The sequence below is a fragment of the Dermacentor albipictus genome, chromosome 1 (genome assembly GCF_038994185.2).
Source record: "Dermacentor albipictus isolate Rhodes 1998 colony chromosome 1, USDA_Dalb.pri_finalv2, whole genome shotgun sequence".
NCBI classification, from domain to species: Eukaryota; Metazoa; Arthropoda; class Arachnida; order Ixodida; family Ixodidae; genus Dermacentor; species Dermacentor albipictus.
This window is the reverse complement of record NC_091821.1, coordinates 448,815,970-448,835,640: the sequence shown is the minus strand read 5'-3', so window position 1 is coordinate 448,835,640 and position 19,671 is coordinate 448,815,970. Positions and strand designations below refer to the sequence as shown.

The 19,671-nt window shown below is 43.6% G+C and overlaps 1 protein-coding gene across 8 annotated transcripts in view; it reads right to left on the bottom strand.

Moving 5' to 3' along the window:
* LOC139059252 (uncharacterized) overlaps window positions 1–19,671 on the bottom strand; it is a 48,550-nt gene that overhangs the window by 25,074 nt on the left and 3,805 nt on the right. For 7 of the 8 annotated variants that reach the window (XR_011514030.1, XR_011514033.1, XM_070537416.1 and 4 more), the window contains exons 2-3: window positions 14,618–14,830; window positions 5,922–5,980 (exon numbers count right to left, since the gene is read on the bottom strand). Coding sequence is in view for 6 of the 8 variants with exons in the window: in XM_070537416.1 (XP_070393517.1) it covers window positions 5,922–5,980; window positions 14,618–14,822 (264 nt within the window). In the remaining 2 variants the exon portion in view is untranslated. Of the gene's footprint in view, window positions 1–5,921; window positions 5,981–14,617; window positions 14,865–19,671 lie in introns of all 8 variants that reach the window. The other variant, XM_070537428.1, reaches the window with a different exon arrangement.

Here is a 19,671-nt window from a genome sequence, read left to right as displayed (position 1 = left end):
TGTCCGCTCCTTAAGACCGGAGGAACCCTACGTCATCCCCAAGACTGCGGCAAAGTACGGAAGGAGAACACGGCAATACTATGTTCCAGCCATATTTAATAAATTGCCAGCGTCTGTGTTAGAAGCAAACACAAGACGTGAGATTAAGAAACAACTTAGAATTGTCGATGTTTGATGTACCATTTGTATAACTGTTCAACATTTTGTTCCGACCCGCTAATAGCTAACTCCGCTATTAACCCTGTGCAATTTTCTGTGACCTGACTGTCAGGCACTGCCAGTGAAGCCCTCTGAGGCTTTGGTAGGCCTGCTATATGTACTTTGTTTTCCTTATGCACAATAAATATTGTATATATTATATATGCACAATAAATATTGTATATATATATATATATATATATATATATATTGTTATCCATTGGTTTCCGACTATAAGCTGAAAAACATGGAGCAAAAAAAAAATTCTTGTTTTCTCAGTCGAAGCTACAGATGCCCTTCAAGCAAATGGCTCCTGGCAGGTCTGCCCTACTCATTATTTTGTAATCGAATTGACAACGTTATTCAGGTACAACCATGTGGTCACGTAATCAAAACACTGATATGACACAGTGCATCCACAGTAAAGTCTGACCACGCCACCTGTACGTGTAGCCGTTACACACTCACGGCCACTCATTTTGCGCATTGCTTTACTTTAATACATCCGGCCCTGCAAATGTCACGTGGGCGTTGGATCACCTGACTTCCGGTTGGCTAGTGGCGTGTTTGTTTTCTTGTTTTTATTTCGTTTCTCCTTCCTCCTCCTTCTCTCGACCTCAAGTGCACGCCGAAAAGTCCCCCGTCGTCGTCAGACCATCTCCGTCATACAGGTTGCGTGAAGCAGTCATCGTTCCACCATTGTGGTCGGACATTCATCGTCCTCCCCTTGTCCTCATGCCGATGTCACGTCATCGTCGTCACTGCATCCTCCTAATGCATTCGTTGTCATATTGTCGTCGGGATCGCGTCGAGAACGTGGGCTCATCATCGTTGTCAGTTCGACACCCAACTCTCGTCATGCCATCGCCTCCATACCGTCGTCGCCAGGCCGATGTCGTCATTTCATTCTATCGCCGTCACGTTGTCGTTTCACCGTCGTCATCACTTCAATATTATCATCCCATTGTCGTCACACCATCATCATACCACTTTCACCGATCCATGGACGTCATTTCGTATTCGTAATTACGTCCGTTATCATGCTACCGTTACTAAATCGCGACAATACCCCCCCTCATGCCGTCGTCGTCATTGCTTCGTCATATAGACAATATCATGCATCATACCGTCGTCGTCATGCCATCTTAGTCCTGCTATTGCCTTCGTTCCCTCTTCTTTGCCCAGTTTCTTCATGCCGCCGTCGTAGTGTCCCTCCAGCATCGTCCCTCCAGCTTCGTCATCCAAATCTCATCATGCCTTCGCCGTCATACAGGTTTCATGATAGTCATTGTCGCGTACGCCGCTGTGATCGTAAACTCGGCGTCATCGCACTGTCCTCATGCCATTCGCATGCTACCGTCGCCATTCATTCGTTGTCATAACGTCGTCGGGATGTCGTCATGGTCCATCCTAATTACTGTAGTTTCGACATCCGACTCCTTTAATGGAGTCGTCGTCATAACTTTGTCGTCATGCCATCGTCACGCAGGCATTTCAACATCGTCATTAATTCAACATCGTCATCCCATTGTCATCGTGCCGTCGTTGCAATACAAATTTTGTTGATCTATCGACGTCATTGCTAGTTCGTCATTCCATCAGAACTATGCTGTCATCATTCAATCGTGGTTATGCCGCTGATGTCATACCATCTTCATGATTGCGCCGTGGTCACATATACGCTATGTGACATCCTATGTCACACCGTCGTCTTCATGCTTTTTTGACCGTACCATCGTCGTCATTCCCGCCTCTTCATACGGTTGTCGTCCCAGCGCCGTCTTCACGCCATCTTCGCCATACAGTTGTCGTCATCTCATTGACCTCAAGTCTTCGTAACCTCATCGTTATTCCATAGCCAACATTTAGGAATCTGCATCTCATTGTCTTCATGCCATCGTCATTATGTGCCTTTGTCGTTCGATCAATATCATTGCTTGGTCATTTCATCGTCACTGCGTCATCAATATACAGTCGTCGTTACGCATCCATGGTGATTGGCGACTTTGGCAAGTTAGTGCCATAGCAAAGTGGTACGATATCGGACTGCGTGACATATAGGCGAAGCACCGAAACTCGAAGAATACGCACAAGTGTTAAATAAAAGTGCCTTAGTAATATGGCTTGCTGCTACATTGCTCGATGGCTACGAGTTCTGCCGTAATTTTCTCGTTCTTTGGCGGGTTGAGCCACCACTCCAAGCCTCAAATGTTTTACTGTCTAGGCTTGGATTCTATCAAATTTGTGGCTTTACATTTGCTTCCATGCAAGGATACAATCTATGATAGGAAGTATTGAACTGGTAGACCATGCGCCCCGCTTTTGTTTCTTTCCACTTCCCCTCCCACGCTTTATATACGCCTGAATGTAGACCAAGGTGCCGACAACTAATGTGGCTGAGCACAGCAGTGCGAAACTGCCACCCTTCGCATCACCTATCAAGGGCTCCAAGATGCAGGGGCTCCAACCCTGAGGTCACTAGAAATACCGAACCAATCCACTTTGATTTTTCTTGCGTAATTACAACCCATAGTAGTGTTTTAATTTACCATTCATGTGCGCAGGTAGGGTTTCATCATGTTTTATATTGTTTTGCCAGTTTCGGTTTCTTTCTGTCCACATACCTTGCTGAAATAACCCTCCTTGTGTAAGGTAGACGAACCAATCCCCGAGTCAGAGCGATTCAAGTTACATACCGACTGATATATCACGGCCCTCTCATGGATCACGCCTCTGTTAACCTCGCCCATAAAAACCATTAAACATTTTTAGTCGGTGTTTCTGGTAAAATTTAGCAGCGCAGTATAATCAAACAAGTGACAAGGTAAAAGGGAAGGTGAGGAAAAGCCTCTGCCGGCTCGGCTGGTGTGGTTGAAGTTGCGTTTTTAAAGAAGAATCACGACTTTTTTGGCAAACAAATAGCTCTTTGCAAAATCCGCGCCTCGGTCTCTGTGTTGACAGCAGAAAATACTAAGAAATATGTCTACTATGAATTTGTTACCGTTAAGTGAATCTGTGTAATCTATCGAATCTATCTAATCTGTCCCCGAATCTGTCTAGATAACCTAATCTGCCATATCCTCCCTAAGCACGCCGAAGAGACCGACCTCCACAAGCGCACGAGGGCAGATGAACAGGTCGACTCGGGAATAAGCACGCCTTGTAAGCACCGCGACCCCTAATCCTGAAGCTTGTGCCACCAGAATTAAGGTAAATGTGCAGGCAGGGAGACACAACGATTGAGGGGGGCATATACAAGAGCTGGATCCCATACAAGCCTCAATACTTCCTTCTTATTTTTTATATCTTTTTATTTTTTAGCGGGTGCTGCAAAAAGGAAAGACGCACTTTATTAATAATAATGTGAAAAACAGCCGTATTCTTTTGTGCGCCACACCTAAATAAAGTTATTTAGGAACTGTTTGCTCGGAAAAAATAAAGATTTTCCTGCTTTTGATTTAAAATGTTGTTTTCTTCTTCAACGGTATTTGTCCCGCCCACACCTACACTAAAAAATGGCCCCCTTTGGAAGGTATCTTGTCCGCAACACCAACAGTCTCATGCGCTGGCGGTAAATCGTTCCACGAACTGTTACATAGCCACATTGCTTAATTACCGTTCCTACCTACCCTTGCTCCAACACAATGCTTAACTTTTTTTGCACAATTGTTTCTGACTTGTTTTGTTTGTCGTTGTTTCTTTTACTGCTCTGTACATTTGTTCCATCATTGTGGCAAGGATTATAATCCTCCCTTATTAATGCCCCCAGGCCTTTAAGATGAAAATAAATAAAAAAGTAATTAAATAGTCTTCCTACTTGTGTTTCCTTTCTTTGAAAAGAGATTACCCACAAGTCGTTCATGACCTGGAAGTGTCCGGCGTGAAGCGTTAAAAACACGAAAGGCACGCAAGGTTGATGGTAATTATTGTTTTGGGGCAGAATAAGCTCTGTGAATCCTATGTTAGAGTGTAGTCGCGCTTTAATCGCAGATACCACAACCTCCTTTGTGGATTCTGCTGCGAATGGGTTTAACAACATTTTTTAGCTCGAAGTTTCCTGACCCGTATAAATCAAATTCGCAGAGCAGCGAAGCGAACAGCGTTGTCGCGGCGAGCTGGGAGGGTCACGGGACAGTGTATGACAAAAAGCGATAAACAGGAGAGAAGGAAGATGGGCAACCACACTATTAGATGTGTTAGAGCAAGAGAAATATAACATGAAAACAAAAAGTTACTCCAACATTAGGGCTACCCTAGCCCACACTGATCAGGACGCATGTCAGCGTTCGAAGGGCACCAAAGTCAACTCTGAACAGCAAGCGTAAATGGTTACGGTGTACAGCGGTAATTCTTGCGATTTCATGTCATTTCTTACAGCTTATACAAAAAACTAGCAGTTGTTGCAACGCTTAATTTCGAGAAAGGTTACCAACATTTACAATGTCACCAAACCGAAACTATCTTCGCTTCAAAGAGCCACTGATTATACTTGAGACAGAAACTTCAGGTTCCTATTGCAGAATGTGTCGGTGACATACGAGCTCTCGTCTATCCATCACCGCTTCAGGCACATGTCGCCGGACTTCCGCCAACAACACGGAAACGTTACAGCGTCGCTGAAGCGCCTCGATTTTCTGCGGCGTCAAATTGTGGCTCCAGCTGGTGTGCAGACGACCAGTGCCGGTGGTTCCCTCCGACGTTTTAATCTACACCGGCGTCTTTTTCTCGATGGTTCGTTCTTGCTTATCGTATTACTAGATATTAATAGACGCACAAGAGCCTTCAGCCAGGGTGACACAAACCAGTGCGAGAGCTAATTATAGCGCGCTACGGATTCTACCCGCCACGGTAGCTTAGTGACTGTGGCGCCATGCACGATGCCGGCCTCGAGGCACAGAACTCCATCTCGGCCGCGGCGGTCGCATTGCGGCAAGAGCTGAATGCGAAAATGCTCGTGTACTTAGACTTTGCCGTAAGTTAAAGAACCCCCCGTGGTCAAGGTTATTCCGGAGTACTGCAATACGGCGCCCCTCATACTGAAGTCGTGGTCATGGTGAGTACAACCCCCCGAATTGATTTTTACATTTCCTCTTTGCTAATATGAGAGCCATGTAGATGCACAACAGCGACGTTTCAGGCGACACGCTTCACAAACAATCGAAAACATGAAACATAGCATGCTATTATACGTACTGTGCCAATCGGCTGCGACATCAATTAGCAACTAGCATTAGCATTTTTCTGTTCTCGTAGGGGACATTGTACAATGATCACCACCGCGTACGCCACGCCCTGGCGGTACGTAACGAAATCAGGGATTGGCAGCGTAACTTACATGGTCCCAGCACACTATGCACTTCTGCGCTACGCTGCAAATAATAGTAGTGATATTTTGTAATTTTGTAACAGCTCCAAAAAAGTCACCGATGCGCTGCAGTTGTTTTCCTTATTTCCAGTTTTCTTTCCTTTATTATTCAGCTTGCGCCATAGTGATAACACTTTCACCGCTTCCCTACCTCAGTTGCCAAACGAAAATATTCCTGAATCAATTTTCATGTGAAGGATATTCCGTGGCTTTTGAGGCACAGTAGTTACCTGTCCTGTGCAGTAATGCGACATCCTTGGATACAATATACTGTATAAGCCTCAGCTACTTATCCCAGGTAAATAATAATGCAAATGTTTCTTAAAGAAATGAAGTTACGCGTAATGTCTGCACTTACCCAGCCCATGCAGCCAAAAATACGAGATCGATCTTGCTTGCTTACTGACCAGCAGCGATCTAAAACAGGCGACACAAATGTCAATACTTTATTTAATTGTCATGTCAATAGCTTTCAACTTGTAGACGTTACTGATGAATTATTAGCAGTATGAATGAGCGTAGTTCACTGTATGATGACAGCCAAAATTTGAAGCAAATCTTTCGCAGAGACGTAGCAAGTGCATTTTTGCGACTATTACTAGAACAGCACTTCGACACACGTCTATCGTGGCGTCCTTTCCTACATCTCAAATATTGCTATTGCGCGCTGGTTAAACATGAATGACTCAGCTTTATGAGTCAACTGGCTATCAATCAAAGAACAGATGGTTTTGGTACAGTATCATACAGCAAAGTTGAATAATTTACTTGGAACCTTGTATAGTCACGTCATCACAAAAAGCAAGACATAGCACAAATAAATATTTTTGCATGTGCTGTAAATTCTTTTTCTAATTTTCAGTCCGGCAAAGCGCACAATCTCAGGTTTTCCCACCTACTAATGATAAACCACTATTACGGTGTACATTGTGGCTCTCGGCAAGCTGAGTTTCCCAAATTCTTGCTATCCGATTACTTTTTGATAGGTATGAGAAACAGTTCGATAAATGACGTGGCTACTTCGCGATTTGTATCCTGCGACCGAAAATGGCTGTTTTTTATTCCCAAGGTGAATTATATGCCACTATGTTTAAGTCTGCAAAAAGTCGTGCAGAAGCCTGTCCTTAGTGAGCGACGATACGTTCGCAGAACACTTCTAAACAACGAGTGTTGGGCAACTGTTAAGATACAACTTCAATATATTGTTCAATGCGCGGCGTCAGTGTATGGACGACTCAACGGTTATTCGTACACATTTATAAATGGTACTTTACTGAATTACTTGCTCTCTAGTATCAGGTACATATGATTCAGCCTGTTTTCGGCCACAGGCACAAAACAAACTTGGTTTTAGGAGCTTCAGCAGGTGTGTTAGCTTCAAACCACGCTGGAGCGTCGCACAGCTCTGCTTGAGCGAACGTTCCTGCGTCTTCTAGCGGCTGCATTTTAATTACTACAGCTTCAGCTTACATGCGTAAAACAGGCTGTCCGCTATCTCAGGTAGCACAGGTAACATATTAAATGTAGAGAATACTACGGACAGTGCTGACTGGTGCGCAACATCTGTAATTATTTCACTTTAGCAATTTTGTTCACACAATTATTATTATTCCATATTTCTTGTTACAATGACTACAATAAATGTATTTATCATAATCGACCGCACTTAGAGCAGTTAGCACCATTTTACACGCGCATACCGTTTCTAAGGAGCAAATACAAGTCATGTACATTCATTACCTGTTAAACAAGCTAGCGTCGCCGAAGTGAAAATATTGCAGAGTAGCGTTTTTGTTTTTATTCGAGCACTTTTTAAAAGCGGGCAAAATTCACTGGAATCACGTGATCACAGATGAATATCCTGCCGAGGAGGACATCATTCTCGTAAAAAACAAAATCAGATATTTCATTAAATTTAACTAACTTTCTTTTTAGTGACAAATGTTATGACATACTTATATTGGTAAGTTCAAGCGCATCGTCATAATGCTGTAGTTACGTGGTGCTACATTTCCAAATGGGCATGCAGATCGAAACTACTGGAGCCAACCTGTTCAGTTTTCCTGATCATGCATGCTACGCCGCTAAGTGCAGCTCGAGGCGCAACGTAGCAGGGCGGCGTTTGAAGGCGACATTTTAAAATGCAGAAGCGCACAATTACTGTTAAATTATGGGGTTTTACGTGCCAAAATCACTTTCTGATTAAGAGGCACGCCGGTGTGGAATACCCCGGACATTTTTACCAGCTGCGGTTCTTTAACGTGCGCCTGAATCTAAGTAGACGGATGTTTTCGCATTTCGCCCCCATCGAAATGCGGGCACCGTGGCCGAGATTCGATCCCGCCACCTCGTGCTCAGCAACTCAACACCATAGCCACTGGGCAACCACGGCGGGTACAATTAGTCTTTTATGACTATTCTTTTAACCTTTGTATCATAAACATATGCCACGAAGTTGGTAGCTATGAAGGCAATAATTGAAATTAGCTTAATATTTGATGAAACTCTTGTTCTTCCTGCAATAGATGTCCGCCTGGGCAAGTAATGCCCTTTTACTGACATAGATAAACTACTCTTTCTTCTTGAGGTGTCCGACGTAAAAAAATGAGCGACGTAAAAAAAATATTTTTGGACACTTCGTAGGCAGCTAACAGCATTAAATTTATTTCCTCCTCTTTCTGATCTGACTTTTGGCATGCCACAAGACAGCGTTTTAGATCCCTTGCTTTTTTCTAATTTTCATTCATGACCACTGGCTCAGGCGCAGTGATATAAGTACTTGGACTTAATACCCACGTCTATTCTTTCATGGAAAACCCGTATCATGACCATATGCGCGAAGACATCCGAAAGGCTGGGTTATTTACGTAGAAACCTACGTCACTGACCTGCGTAGCACACGCATATTAGCTTATGTAACCTTCTTTCGTCCTCAGCTTAAACTTGTGTCATCAATTTGGTCACCTCATCAATATTACCTAATTTCTATGTTAGAAGCAGTAGAAAAGAGAGCCGCCAGATTCATTTCATTCAACTACAGCCGCCATTCCATTTTTACTCGAATTATTATAGACACCCCGTAAAGCATTATGTACCCGTAGCACAATCCCTGTGTTTTGTCTGTTACACAAATACATCCACGGCACAACGCAACGTAATTGCCCCTTGTACCCCCCCCCCTACGTATTTCTGAATATAATCATAATTATCGTAGCCTCACGCGAATATGCGGCAGAATCGAACCTTCTGATTCTCCAGCATTGCCACGAGCCATTGCACTCTGAAACGATCTTCCTGACAGCTTTATTTCTATGACTAATCGTGAAACATTCGACTAGAATTCATGCTCTCACTTCTTGTAAAGTTCTATGTGCAGTATGGGGAACCAGCGCTGGCCAGGAGGCGCTACGACATTTTTCATGCGTTACTAAAATATGCTGAAACCGTCCGATAGGGAGGCTACGAAGATGGCACGACATATTTGGCGATAAGAAACGTGCGCCTGTATCAATGTTTGTCTAGCCCGATGCGGCCAGCCAAGTTCTGTCCATGGCCATGCGCGCTGCGTAGAGCGCATGCGCTGCTACGTCCTAGCACGTCGGTTCCCTGCCGTTTGAGGAGCCGTGAAAAGTGTGACTCAAGACAATCGGTGAATTTGCTGACACGAAATCACTGCGTGTGCTACTGGAAACTGTGTCTACCGCTCGCTAGGCTGTGTGTTACGGCGCTGCTGTCGGCACGCGAAGCTTCAGCGCTGGTTGCCCATTGTCTACAAATTTTTCGCAGCGAGTGGGCTTGGCAGCACTCCGACAATGCGGTTCACTGACGCCGGACGCCTCTTCGCATTACAGGTGCTCACAGGCTTCTGCTTCCCCGTTGGCACCTGCTGTTCTCCTGGTGCCGCCACGAGGCCTGCGGGCACGCCCGGCTTACGGTGTGTTGGCTTGCGGGATACACTCACCTGGCGGAGCATCCTGTATCGTCTGCCCGGGAATGCCAATGCCGACCGACGCTCAGCGCCGCCTCACGTCTACAGTCAGCTGTATGCCTTCGTGCGTGGTGTAGGCTCGCCCTACCCTCAGCGCGCTGGTGTTACAGACGGACCAACCTCGTCTACCCTCCAGTGCTCCGAAAACGATGCAAGCGCCATTGACTACTGCGCCGCACCGCCCCTGAACGGAAATTCATCGCATCTATCGTCTTCATACAACTTTGCCTCAGCCGACGCATCGAAACAGACATGAAACCTTCACGCATAAAACACGTCACCCCCTCGCTCTCATCAGTGGGCTTGGCAGCACTCCGACAATGCGGTTCACTGACGCCGGACGTCTTTTCGCATTACAGGTAACAACCAATTACCCTATTTATGCGCGTCGTTCCCGCTGTGCCGCTTTGCTAGTGCTGCCAAGCCCAGGCTGCTGCATTACCATTGTTCGCGACTGCACGTCTGTCATCTTACAACTTCTTGCTCTCTCTGGCGACATAGAATTAAATCCCGGCCCTAACACCCGTTCCACTTCAACGCAGGCATCCTGTGACATAATGGCTGCATTGGAGGAAATAAACTCAGGTCAGGCATCTCTTCTAAGCGAAATGAAATCAATTAGAAATAAACTATCTCAGAACGACAAAATTTTTGACGACATTAAAAGGCGACTAACAAAAATTGAAGGTGATGTTTCCGCCATAACTGCACTAAAAACCGAAGTTAATTGTATCAGGACAGTGGTCGATACAAACACTAAAGCCATTTCCGACATTTCATCAAGACTAAACGATTCAGAAGATAGAGCTCGTCGTTCTAACCTTGTGTTTTTTGGGGTATCTGATACTGAGCGTGAAATGTGGCAAGAATCGGAGAAGAAAATTGTGGAACTTTGTGCTTCTAACCTTAATATCAAGTTGGATCCCTTAGATATTGAGCGCGCTCATAGAATTGGCAGATACAGCTCTAATAGAAACAGACCCATAATTATCAAATTAGCTCATTTCAAAGTAAAACAACACATTCTGTCAAATGCTAAACAACTTAAAGGGTCCAGCTACAGCATATCGGAAGACTACTCAGCTAACACACGGCATGCACGTAAACAACTAATCGAGTTTGGCAAGTCGCAACAGAAACCTTTCAAACTCCGGTACGACAAACTAATCGTGGATAACAGAAGTTACAAGTATGATAACACTACAAATAGAGTTATATCAACTTCATAGCTACCATGACGCACTATCGCAAAACCATATAGCATCCCTGTATCATTCGTTTATACTAACATTAGAAGCTTGTTGCCCGAACGCGAAGCACTCTGTAGCCTTATCGATTCTGCTGATTGTAAGCTTCTTGTACTAACAGAAACGTGGCTGAATTCTACCGTCGATAACACAGAGCTTAATTCTTTCCTTCCTGATTTTGACATATTTAGGCGGGATCGTGTAGGCAAACGCGGAGGAGGTGTTCTGATAGCTGCCCATCGCAGCCTTTGTTGCTCCATTATCAATATCACTTCATCTCTAGAAATCTTATTCGTATTGTGCAGTTCTTCATACCTACAAACTATTATCGGTGTATGCTATCGACCACCCCCGATGCAGATGCTTCCTTCACTATTCACTTCCACGAGGCACTGCAAACTGATACGAAGTCATTTAATCATGCGCAACTACTCCTCTTCGGTGACTTTAACTTTCCTGATATAACATGGTCCGAACCAGCCATAACACTGTCTAAAAATAACCTTGAATGTAATTTTCTTAACACATGCCTCACCTTTGGTTTGACGCAGCTAGTGTCTACCCCAACGCGGAAAAACGAACAGTGCTCTAACATACTCGACCTTATCTTAACATCCCATCCCGACAGTGTTTCTTCTATAATACATCTACCAGAACTAAGTGATCACTCGGTACTACATGCAGAATTATCCTGGCAGCTACCTCCTTGCAAAAAATCAAAAAAGAAAATAACACTCTACGATAAAGGTGATTACATCAGCATCAACAATGCACTAACCGAGTTTTACAACTGGTTCATTATAGATTTCCCGAAGCGCACAGTAGACGCCAACTGGACGCTTTTTAAAAATAAAATGATCGAACTCACTACGACTTACATACCAACCATCATTTTAACAGAGCGACCTTCGTCCCCATGGTTCAACAACACATTAAAACGACTAAACAATAAAAAGAAAAGATTGTTTCGTAAAGCCAAGCGTTCCAATACCGCTCCGGCCTGGGAAAAATATTACGTCACTGAAAAGGAGTTTGATTCCTTGGCCGCAACAGCTAAACGAACCTTCTACTCAACTACACTCCCTAACATGCTGCAAAACAATCCCAAACAATTCTGGAAATACATTAACCCAAATAAGCGTAAACCATTATTATTATATGATAACGATAATAACCGTGTTCCAGACCATAAAGTATCTGAAGTACTAATCTCTGTCTTCTCTTCCGTGCTCACTTCTGAACCTAACACTGACCTCCCAGACTGTCCTTACCTCAACAACCCAACGATGCCTGACATAACAATCGAAGCACATGGTATCACCAAGCTAATTGAGTCCCTGAAATTAACATCCTCAGCCGGCATCGACGGCATCAATTCCAAAATGCTTAAGAACACCGCGCACATCTCTAGTGTATTTTTGTGTCATATTTTTCAGCAATCATTATCATCTGGAGTGGTGCCGCAAGACTGGAAAATAGGTAAGATAATTCCAGTACCAAAAAAAGGATCACCATCATCGTGCCACAATTACCGTCCAATTTCCCTCATCAGTGTTTGTTCTAAACTAATGGAGCATATAATTTATTCTCATATTGTAAACTTCCTAACATCCGCTAATTTCTTTAATCCAAATCAACACGGTTTTCAGAAAGGCATGTCCTGCGAGACTCAACTAGCCCTATTCATTAATGACATCAGCTCGCATCTTGATCAAAACATACCCATAGACGCCCTCTTCCTAGATCTCCAAAAGGCTTTCGACAAGGTTCCTCATGAAAGGCTCTTTCTAAAACTATCATGTCTTAATCTTAACCCTCGTGTTCTCCAATGGATACGCAACTTTCTCACTAACCGTCAACAGTTCGTTTACGCTAACCAATGCTCGTCTACCTTATCACCCGTTATCTCTGGCGTGCCACAAGGCACAGTCCTGCGACCACTACTCTTCTTAATATACATTAACGACTTACCTATAGGCTGTTCTTCCAAAATTCGTTTATTTGCCGATGACTGTGTAATCTATCGTCCTATTACTAACGACTCTGATTCTCGCGCCCTCCAGTCCGACCTTAACGTCATTGAAACTTGGTGTAACAATTGGCTAATGTCCCTCAACGTCAAAAAAACATCACTACTTACTTTCCATCGTCGCCAATCATTTATGTCAGCTAATTACACTATCGCCGGTTCGGAAATATGTGCTGTGACTTCATATAAATACCTAGGCGTTAACTTGTCCAATAACCTCAGTTGGTCCTCACACATTTGCAACATTAGCAATGATGCCAATCGTGTACTAAGCTACCTGCGCCCTAATCTACGTCTTGTCCCGCACTCAGTAAAACTACTCGCATACTTAACAATCGTTCGACCCAAACTAGAATACGCATGTTCAGTGTGGGACCCACACCAATCTAACCTGGCAACAGCACTAGAATCCATACAGAATCGTGCAGCAAGGTTCATTCATTCTGACTACTCTTACCACACTAGCGTTACTAAACTTAAATCATCTCTGAAACTTCCAACCCTCGAGCAGCGCCGCAAAACAGCAAGACTGTGCCTCTTTTACAAATTTTATCACGCACTACTTCATGAGACCGACATCACGCCTGCGCATCGCACTTCATCCCGTCATGGCCATTCAAAGGCTGTTTGTCCCCCTCCAGCTCGCACCTCCGCTCATCTTAACTCTTTCTTCATTCAAACAGCGAAAGACTGGAATCATCTACCTGCTGAAGCGGTGCACCACTCCAGTCATTCATCGTTCAAGGCATTTATTGAAAATATTATGTAAATATGCCCACCCCTCATGTAAAACCCCAAATGGGGTATTTAGGGTACCAATAAATAAATAAATAAATAATGTTGCTTTGTTTCTATTTATGCTCTATGTAACATTGTATTTCCTTCCCCATTACTCTATGTTCTGATGTAACCCGTAATGCATATATATAAAAAGATTATGTGCTCAATGGAGTCAAATAAACAGTTCGAAAGACATCAAAACACTTTCTCACACAACTTTGGAAACGTCTCAATATGAGCCTTCTGCGACAATGCGAATGGTTTTTTTTTTTTTGATAACAGCAATATTGAAATATCCATGAAATCTGAAAACGTTAAAACCCGCAAAGGAACGGCTCTTACTGGATGAATGCTACAAGCTGAAACATAACAAGATTCTTTCAAAAACATGAATTGACTTTCACTTTCAATTCACAGTGCTCTGAAATGAGCAACACCTAAAACTAGTTATCTCCACAGCTTATTATTGACTTCTCTTTGGTGATTTAAGTCCGTGGTGTGATTCTTCGTCTCAAAGCGCATGTTGAAAAGAAATCTTATGTTATAGCTGTAGAATCCAACAGACAAAAACGAAGATCTAGTACCAAGCCAAGCCAAGCCGTTCAAGAAAAAAAATCATTTAACGAACACGTTGCAAAATACACTTATAAAACCTACAGTGCTCCATCGTTAAGAGTTCTGAAGACTGAATAAGGTAGGTCTTGAAATCATGTCCCGCAACATCATTTTAACCATATATTTTTGTTGAAAGCTTAGCTAACGTTAGCTTGAGCACGCTATATACCTGCAAACAATAACAAATATTCCATTACCTTTATTTCCTTCGTCATGCGTGCGTTATTGGAATAGCAAAGTTATAATAGCATGGCACGGCTAAAGATGTCCGAAGAAAACCATTTCGTTTGCACATTACAGCAATGGATTTCGTTGATTTCTCCTTAAATAAGAAAAATCTGACATTGGCTAATCACTCTTTAGCACCATGCGTAAAATACGACAGGATATCTTACCGCACAATAGGTTACTCATGAAGACTTCAGCAATCTGGTCACGTGACAGCTGGGTAAGTCTCTGTACGTCGACGTGCTTCTCTAGTCGGAATTCTTTAAGCAGGCATTCGGTACACCCGGCGCCTTGTGGATCACTATGGGAGGCTCGAAGAGCCATTGGTAGAGCAGCCGCCACCACAAGCAGACGCAGAGACTCGAGCATCATCGTAGTTCCTTAGAGATCGTGGGTTTTCTGCTATTAGGGTCTCTTGGAAATCAGATATCATAAGTAGTAAGTGTAAGGTCGCTCATATTTATAACCCTTAATAATTAGATTTAACATTTTTGCCCCGCTTAGCACATAAGAAAGCGCAAGTCAGATGTAGAACTAGAGGGTGAAGTGCGGTGTTAACAAATATTACACTTATTGAGAACTGAATTTCTTGCCAACTGCTTCTCCGGCGTTAGGCAGTACGAGCGGCACCTTTTTCCCATGAAGTTATCAATAATGGTCCAACAGAGGATGCGTCAGCCCGAAGCAACGCAGACTGAAAGTACGCGTTGATTCCCCGAAGTGACTGACTGGCCCACGCAATATGCGTCATTGATGAACTTTGATGGAGTTATTGCCGGGAGGCCCTAGAAAAGCGAGCTCTTTCGCTAGGTTAAATGAATCACTGTTTTGCAGTAGTAGCACTCATCGACGTTGCGTTTTGCAAATATAAAAACGCCACTAAAGTTTCCAAGGAATTGCAAGTAAAGTTGTGAATTCGATCCCCCCTGAATTCATTTCGTAAAAGTTTGCTTTGCTACTTAAGATATTTGACACACTTATAAGTAGCGGTCTACTTAACAACGTGCAGCATTGTTCGCCTATTTCACGCACTATCTATCTATCTATCTATCTATCTATCTATCTATCTATCTATCTATCTATCTATCTATCTATCTATCTATCTATCTATCTATCTATCTATCTATCTATCTATCTATCTATCTATCTAGTCTTTTACGTTGTGATATTGTCATGATCGTTCCTTTACCAGGAATCATAGACGAATATGCATGACATGATAATAATGACTTGTTATGATTAGCACGGGATAACTTATCATTAATTTTGTAAGACGGATATATCAAGGAATGCATGGTATGGCAGGCATGATATGACATGAAAGACCGGACACGCATTTTACGACATAAATTGCATGCTACCATCCTGGTGATTTCTTTAACTGGATATTTAATATTAACTTCATATCATGACATGACGAGCATGTCAGGAAAGACTGGCATGGATGACATAAACGATACTACATGAATATCATAAGATGACATGCATAGTATGACATGTAATATGTGTCATGATATGAGTGGCATGCACGACATGAATGACATTTATGCAATTTCATGCAGTTGTGTCGTTAATGTCATGCTGTTAGTGTCATGTCATGCATGTATATCAAGACACCTGTCATTCTTATCACTTTCTTATGCCGAACCAGTGGCCTAATTTGTGTACTAGCTTGGGCCGCTAAGTAAGCACTCTTCAATAGCGTGCTTACTTAGGCTGGGTGGTACATGTCTGAAGAAAACTAGTAACAGTGCTGGACAACGGGACATGGCTGCACTTGAGTGGACTACGGTCGTGTGGGGGCCCAGGGGCCAGCGTGCCTCGAACACCTTCGTTTGATTAAAGTTTTTACCAACAACAACAACAGTTTTGCATGTCTCAGTCACGTCCCGCTGTCCAGCGCTGTTACTCGCTTTCTTCAGACACTTGCTCTTGATCGTGATGCGGACGAGGTTGTAGCATGACTGAGGTCGGTGCATCCGAAATTTTTGTTACGGCCGTCAGATCCGTAATGTTTTATTTTTTCCCTTGGTTATTTGATATGTAGCTATATCTACATGGCCGTATTCTGCTGGCCTATAATGTAGCCAAAATGTCTTTCGTGCCAGAGAGAGAAATAAACCAAGGAATGGGAAGCCAGAAAATTAGAGGAAAGACCTGTTTGCTATCCTACATGAGTGAAAACGAACTAAAAGAGATAGGAAGATAAATGAGTAACGAACAGAAATTCGGCGCATAAATTCAGAGGCAGCACACGTAACAACCAAAGCCTATCCTGCAGGCCCATTGACCACAGCAAGTAAACTGGCGATCTCGTTTCCTTCAGCGCATCTATGCGCTGCTACCGCTGTGCCACTACTTTTTACTCTGGCAGTGACTGCATGTCCCAAGTCTCACTGATGTGAACGAGTACGTATGTATTAAGGCTACCTTTTAGTGTATTGTCGTCACTGCCCGTGAAAATGAGCACAGCGTGGAGCACGTAATGGTAGATAGAAAAGAATATTTGGTTATGATTGCAGAGAAAGAAGAGCATGTAGTGTATGTAATCGATAGAATGCGTTGCATCTGATATCATCAGAGAGTCCTGGTGTCTTGAGCAATTCCTCTTGCGCCAAACACTCTTACCGATATTTGAGCCAGCTCTCGCACCGGACACTGTCATCTTCTCTGATTAACTTCGGTGCGTTTCAGACAGCGCCGTTTTAGCCTGCTAGAGTGATACCTCTTGTAGCCTCCAGAATACATACATACATCTCGACGTTCTCAGAGTCTGTTTGAAGCTTTGATCCTGGCGGAAATCGCCATGTGTCTGTATTGCGCCTATGTCGCAAGGAAAGGCTTAGTAGTGAGGATCAACAGCGAATACCTCAACGACGTTGAGTTTGAAAATGAAATTGTCCAGTTCAACAATAGTGAGAATGAATCGCAACAAATTGTTAAGGCCCTTCGCGCATAAAGTGTATGAATTGGGTTGAAAATTATTATGCAAACGACACAGGTAATGTTCCATAGCCTGGCCGTGGACCAAGAATTCATGATCGCTAGTCGGCCTCCAGACTATGTGCATGAGTACATTTATCTAAATCTATTTATCTAGGTCTAGGGGATTCGGATCTTAAAAAAACGTACAGAATAAAAATAGGTTCCAGTGTAAACGGTAGGCATGGCCACATCCTTACTAGGAGCTTACCACGGTCGTTGAAAAGAAACGCGCTAATTATTGCATTGTATTGGTGCCAACACATGGGGAAGAAATATCTAGGTTAACAAAGTATCTCCAGAAACACTTAAGGAGCGCGCAAAGAGCGATGGAACGAGAAAAATTAGGCATAACGTTAAGAGACAGGAAGACAGTGGTGCGGATAAGAGAGGAAGCGCCGATAACAAATATTGCAGTTGAAGTTAGGAAAAACATATTTATATTAGTTCATACTAAAAGGACGAAATGGACCTTGGCAGGCCATGTAAGGCACTGGGCAGATAATCGACGAACCATTAGAGTTGCAAAATCGCTGCCAATGGAACGGAAGCTCAGTCGAGAATGGATGAAAATTAGACGGGGTTTTGAAATAACCAAATTTGCAGACACACGTTCGAATCAGCTAGCGCAAGACAAGGGCAGTGGGAGATCTCTGGGAAAAGACTTCGTCCTGCAGTGGACATAAATATAGACTGCCTCTGCTGCTTGTGCTAAAGATCATGATGGTGCGCGAGAGCACAGTGGTAACAGCATCAGTCTCTTAGCAGCACAATGGCGCAAAGGCAGAGTTTGAATCCAAATGGCTTTGGCAAGCATAGCTTTGCTTACATTTCGTAAGCGCTTATTTGGTGACCCTCCCCTCATTTAGCCTGTGCCACATCTAAATGTGCTGAAACAATTGATGTGTTGCATGAAATTTGTAAACCTATGATACCTTGAATATCGTGCGCGCCGTTACATATGAGCGAAATATCCATATTTATATATATATATATATACATATATATATAGGTCGTGATTTATTATTTGATTACGAAGAACCGCTAAACTCAATGGCACCATCTATGTGGGACAAAATACCATGCTACTCATAGTATCAGCGAGTTTCCTGGTACTTGCTTGCAGCCGAAAACCGGCTCAGATGCCACCTTCAGCGCTTCCAAGGACACGGGAGCTAATACAGGAGTATGACCTCATCATCAGTGAGTATTTCAAAAAACAAATATCACGCCGAACATGTAGACACCTCTCTAGAAACCGAACCGATAGTTTACTGCTTTCCGCACCAGACAGCCAACTGTAGAGAAGGAGTCACTGCGAATATACGCGTAGTGTTCGATGCCTCGACTTATGAAAGTGGCCACTACTCACTCGACAATATCTTAGACAAAGTGGTGAAACTTCGTGCCGAGCTCTTCAAATTACTTGTACAGTTCATGATCAACCCCATTATCTGGACAGCCGACTTCTCGAAAGCTTTCCTTCAATTCTCAATTCGACAAGAAGCCCTCGACGCTCTCCGCTTTCTATGCGTCGGCTAACTAGCTTACGAACAGGGGACGACACCTTCCATCGTCGCATGGCGAATGCCTCGTGCGCCCTTCGGAGCGCCGTCTGGCCCTTTCCTTCTCAACACTTCGAAATGTGTGAAAAGACGCAGCCAATAATAGCTACACGGCTACAGAGATCATTCTACACAAACGACCTCGTTATAGGAGCTTCTACTGAAGAAGAGGCCCTCGAAATCTACTGCGCAGCACTTTCTACTTTAGCAGATGCATGTATGAAGCTGAGAATGTTGTTCTGCAATTCCAGCGTTCTTTGTCGTCAGTTCCTCAACGACAATACTTTTCTCAAAACATTTACGCGAGAGCTACAACAAAGTTTCTTGGCTTAGTGTGGGACCGCAACGCTGACGATACCACGCTTACCATCAAAGCCGTTACCTCATACGTATCTGCGCATTGAGCCATGAAACACACCGTTCTGCAGTCATTCGCAGGACTGTACGATCCGTTAATCCTCATGGCGCCGTGCGTCATGTGAACGAAATTATTGTTCCAGCAGCTGTGGCGAATCGACTCGCCGTGGGACGCGCCATTACCAAATGACGCCGAGAAGCAGTGGGAAAGCTGGATATCCGAACTATCGATGCTCTCCTTGCTGCAAATCTGACGCTGCGTCATTTGTGCCACTCCGCGACTGATTACACCACATCATTTTCACCTGTTCTGCGAT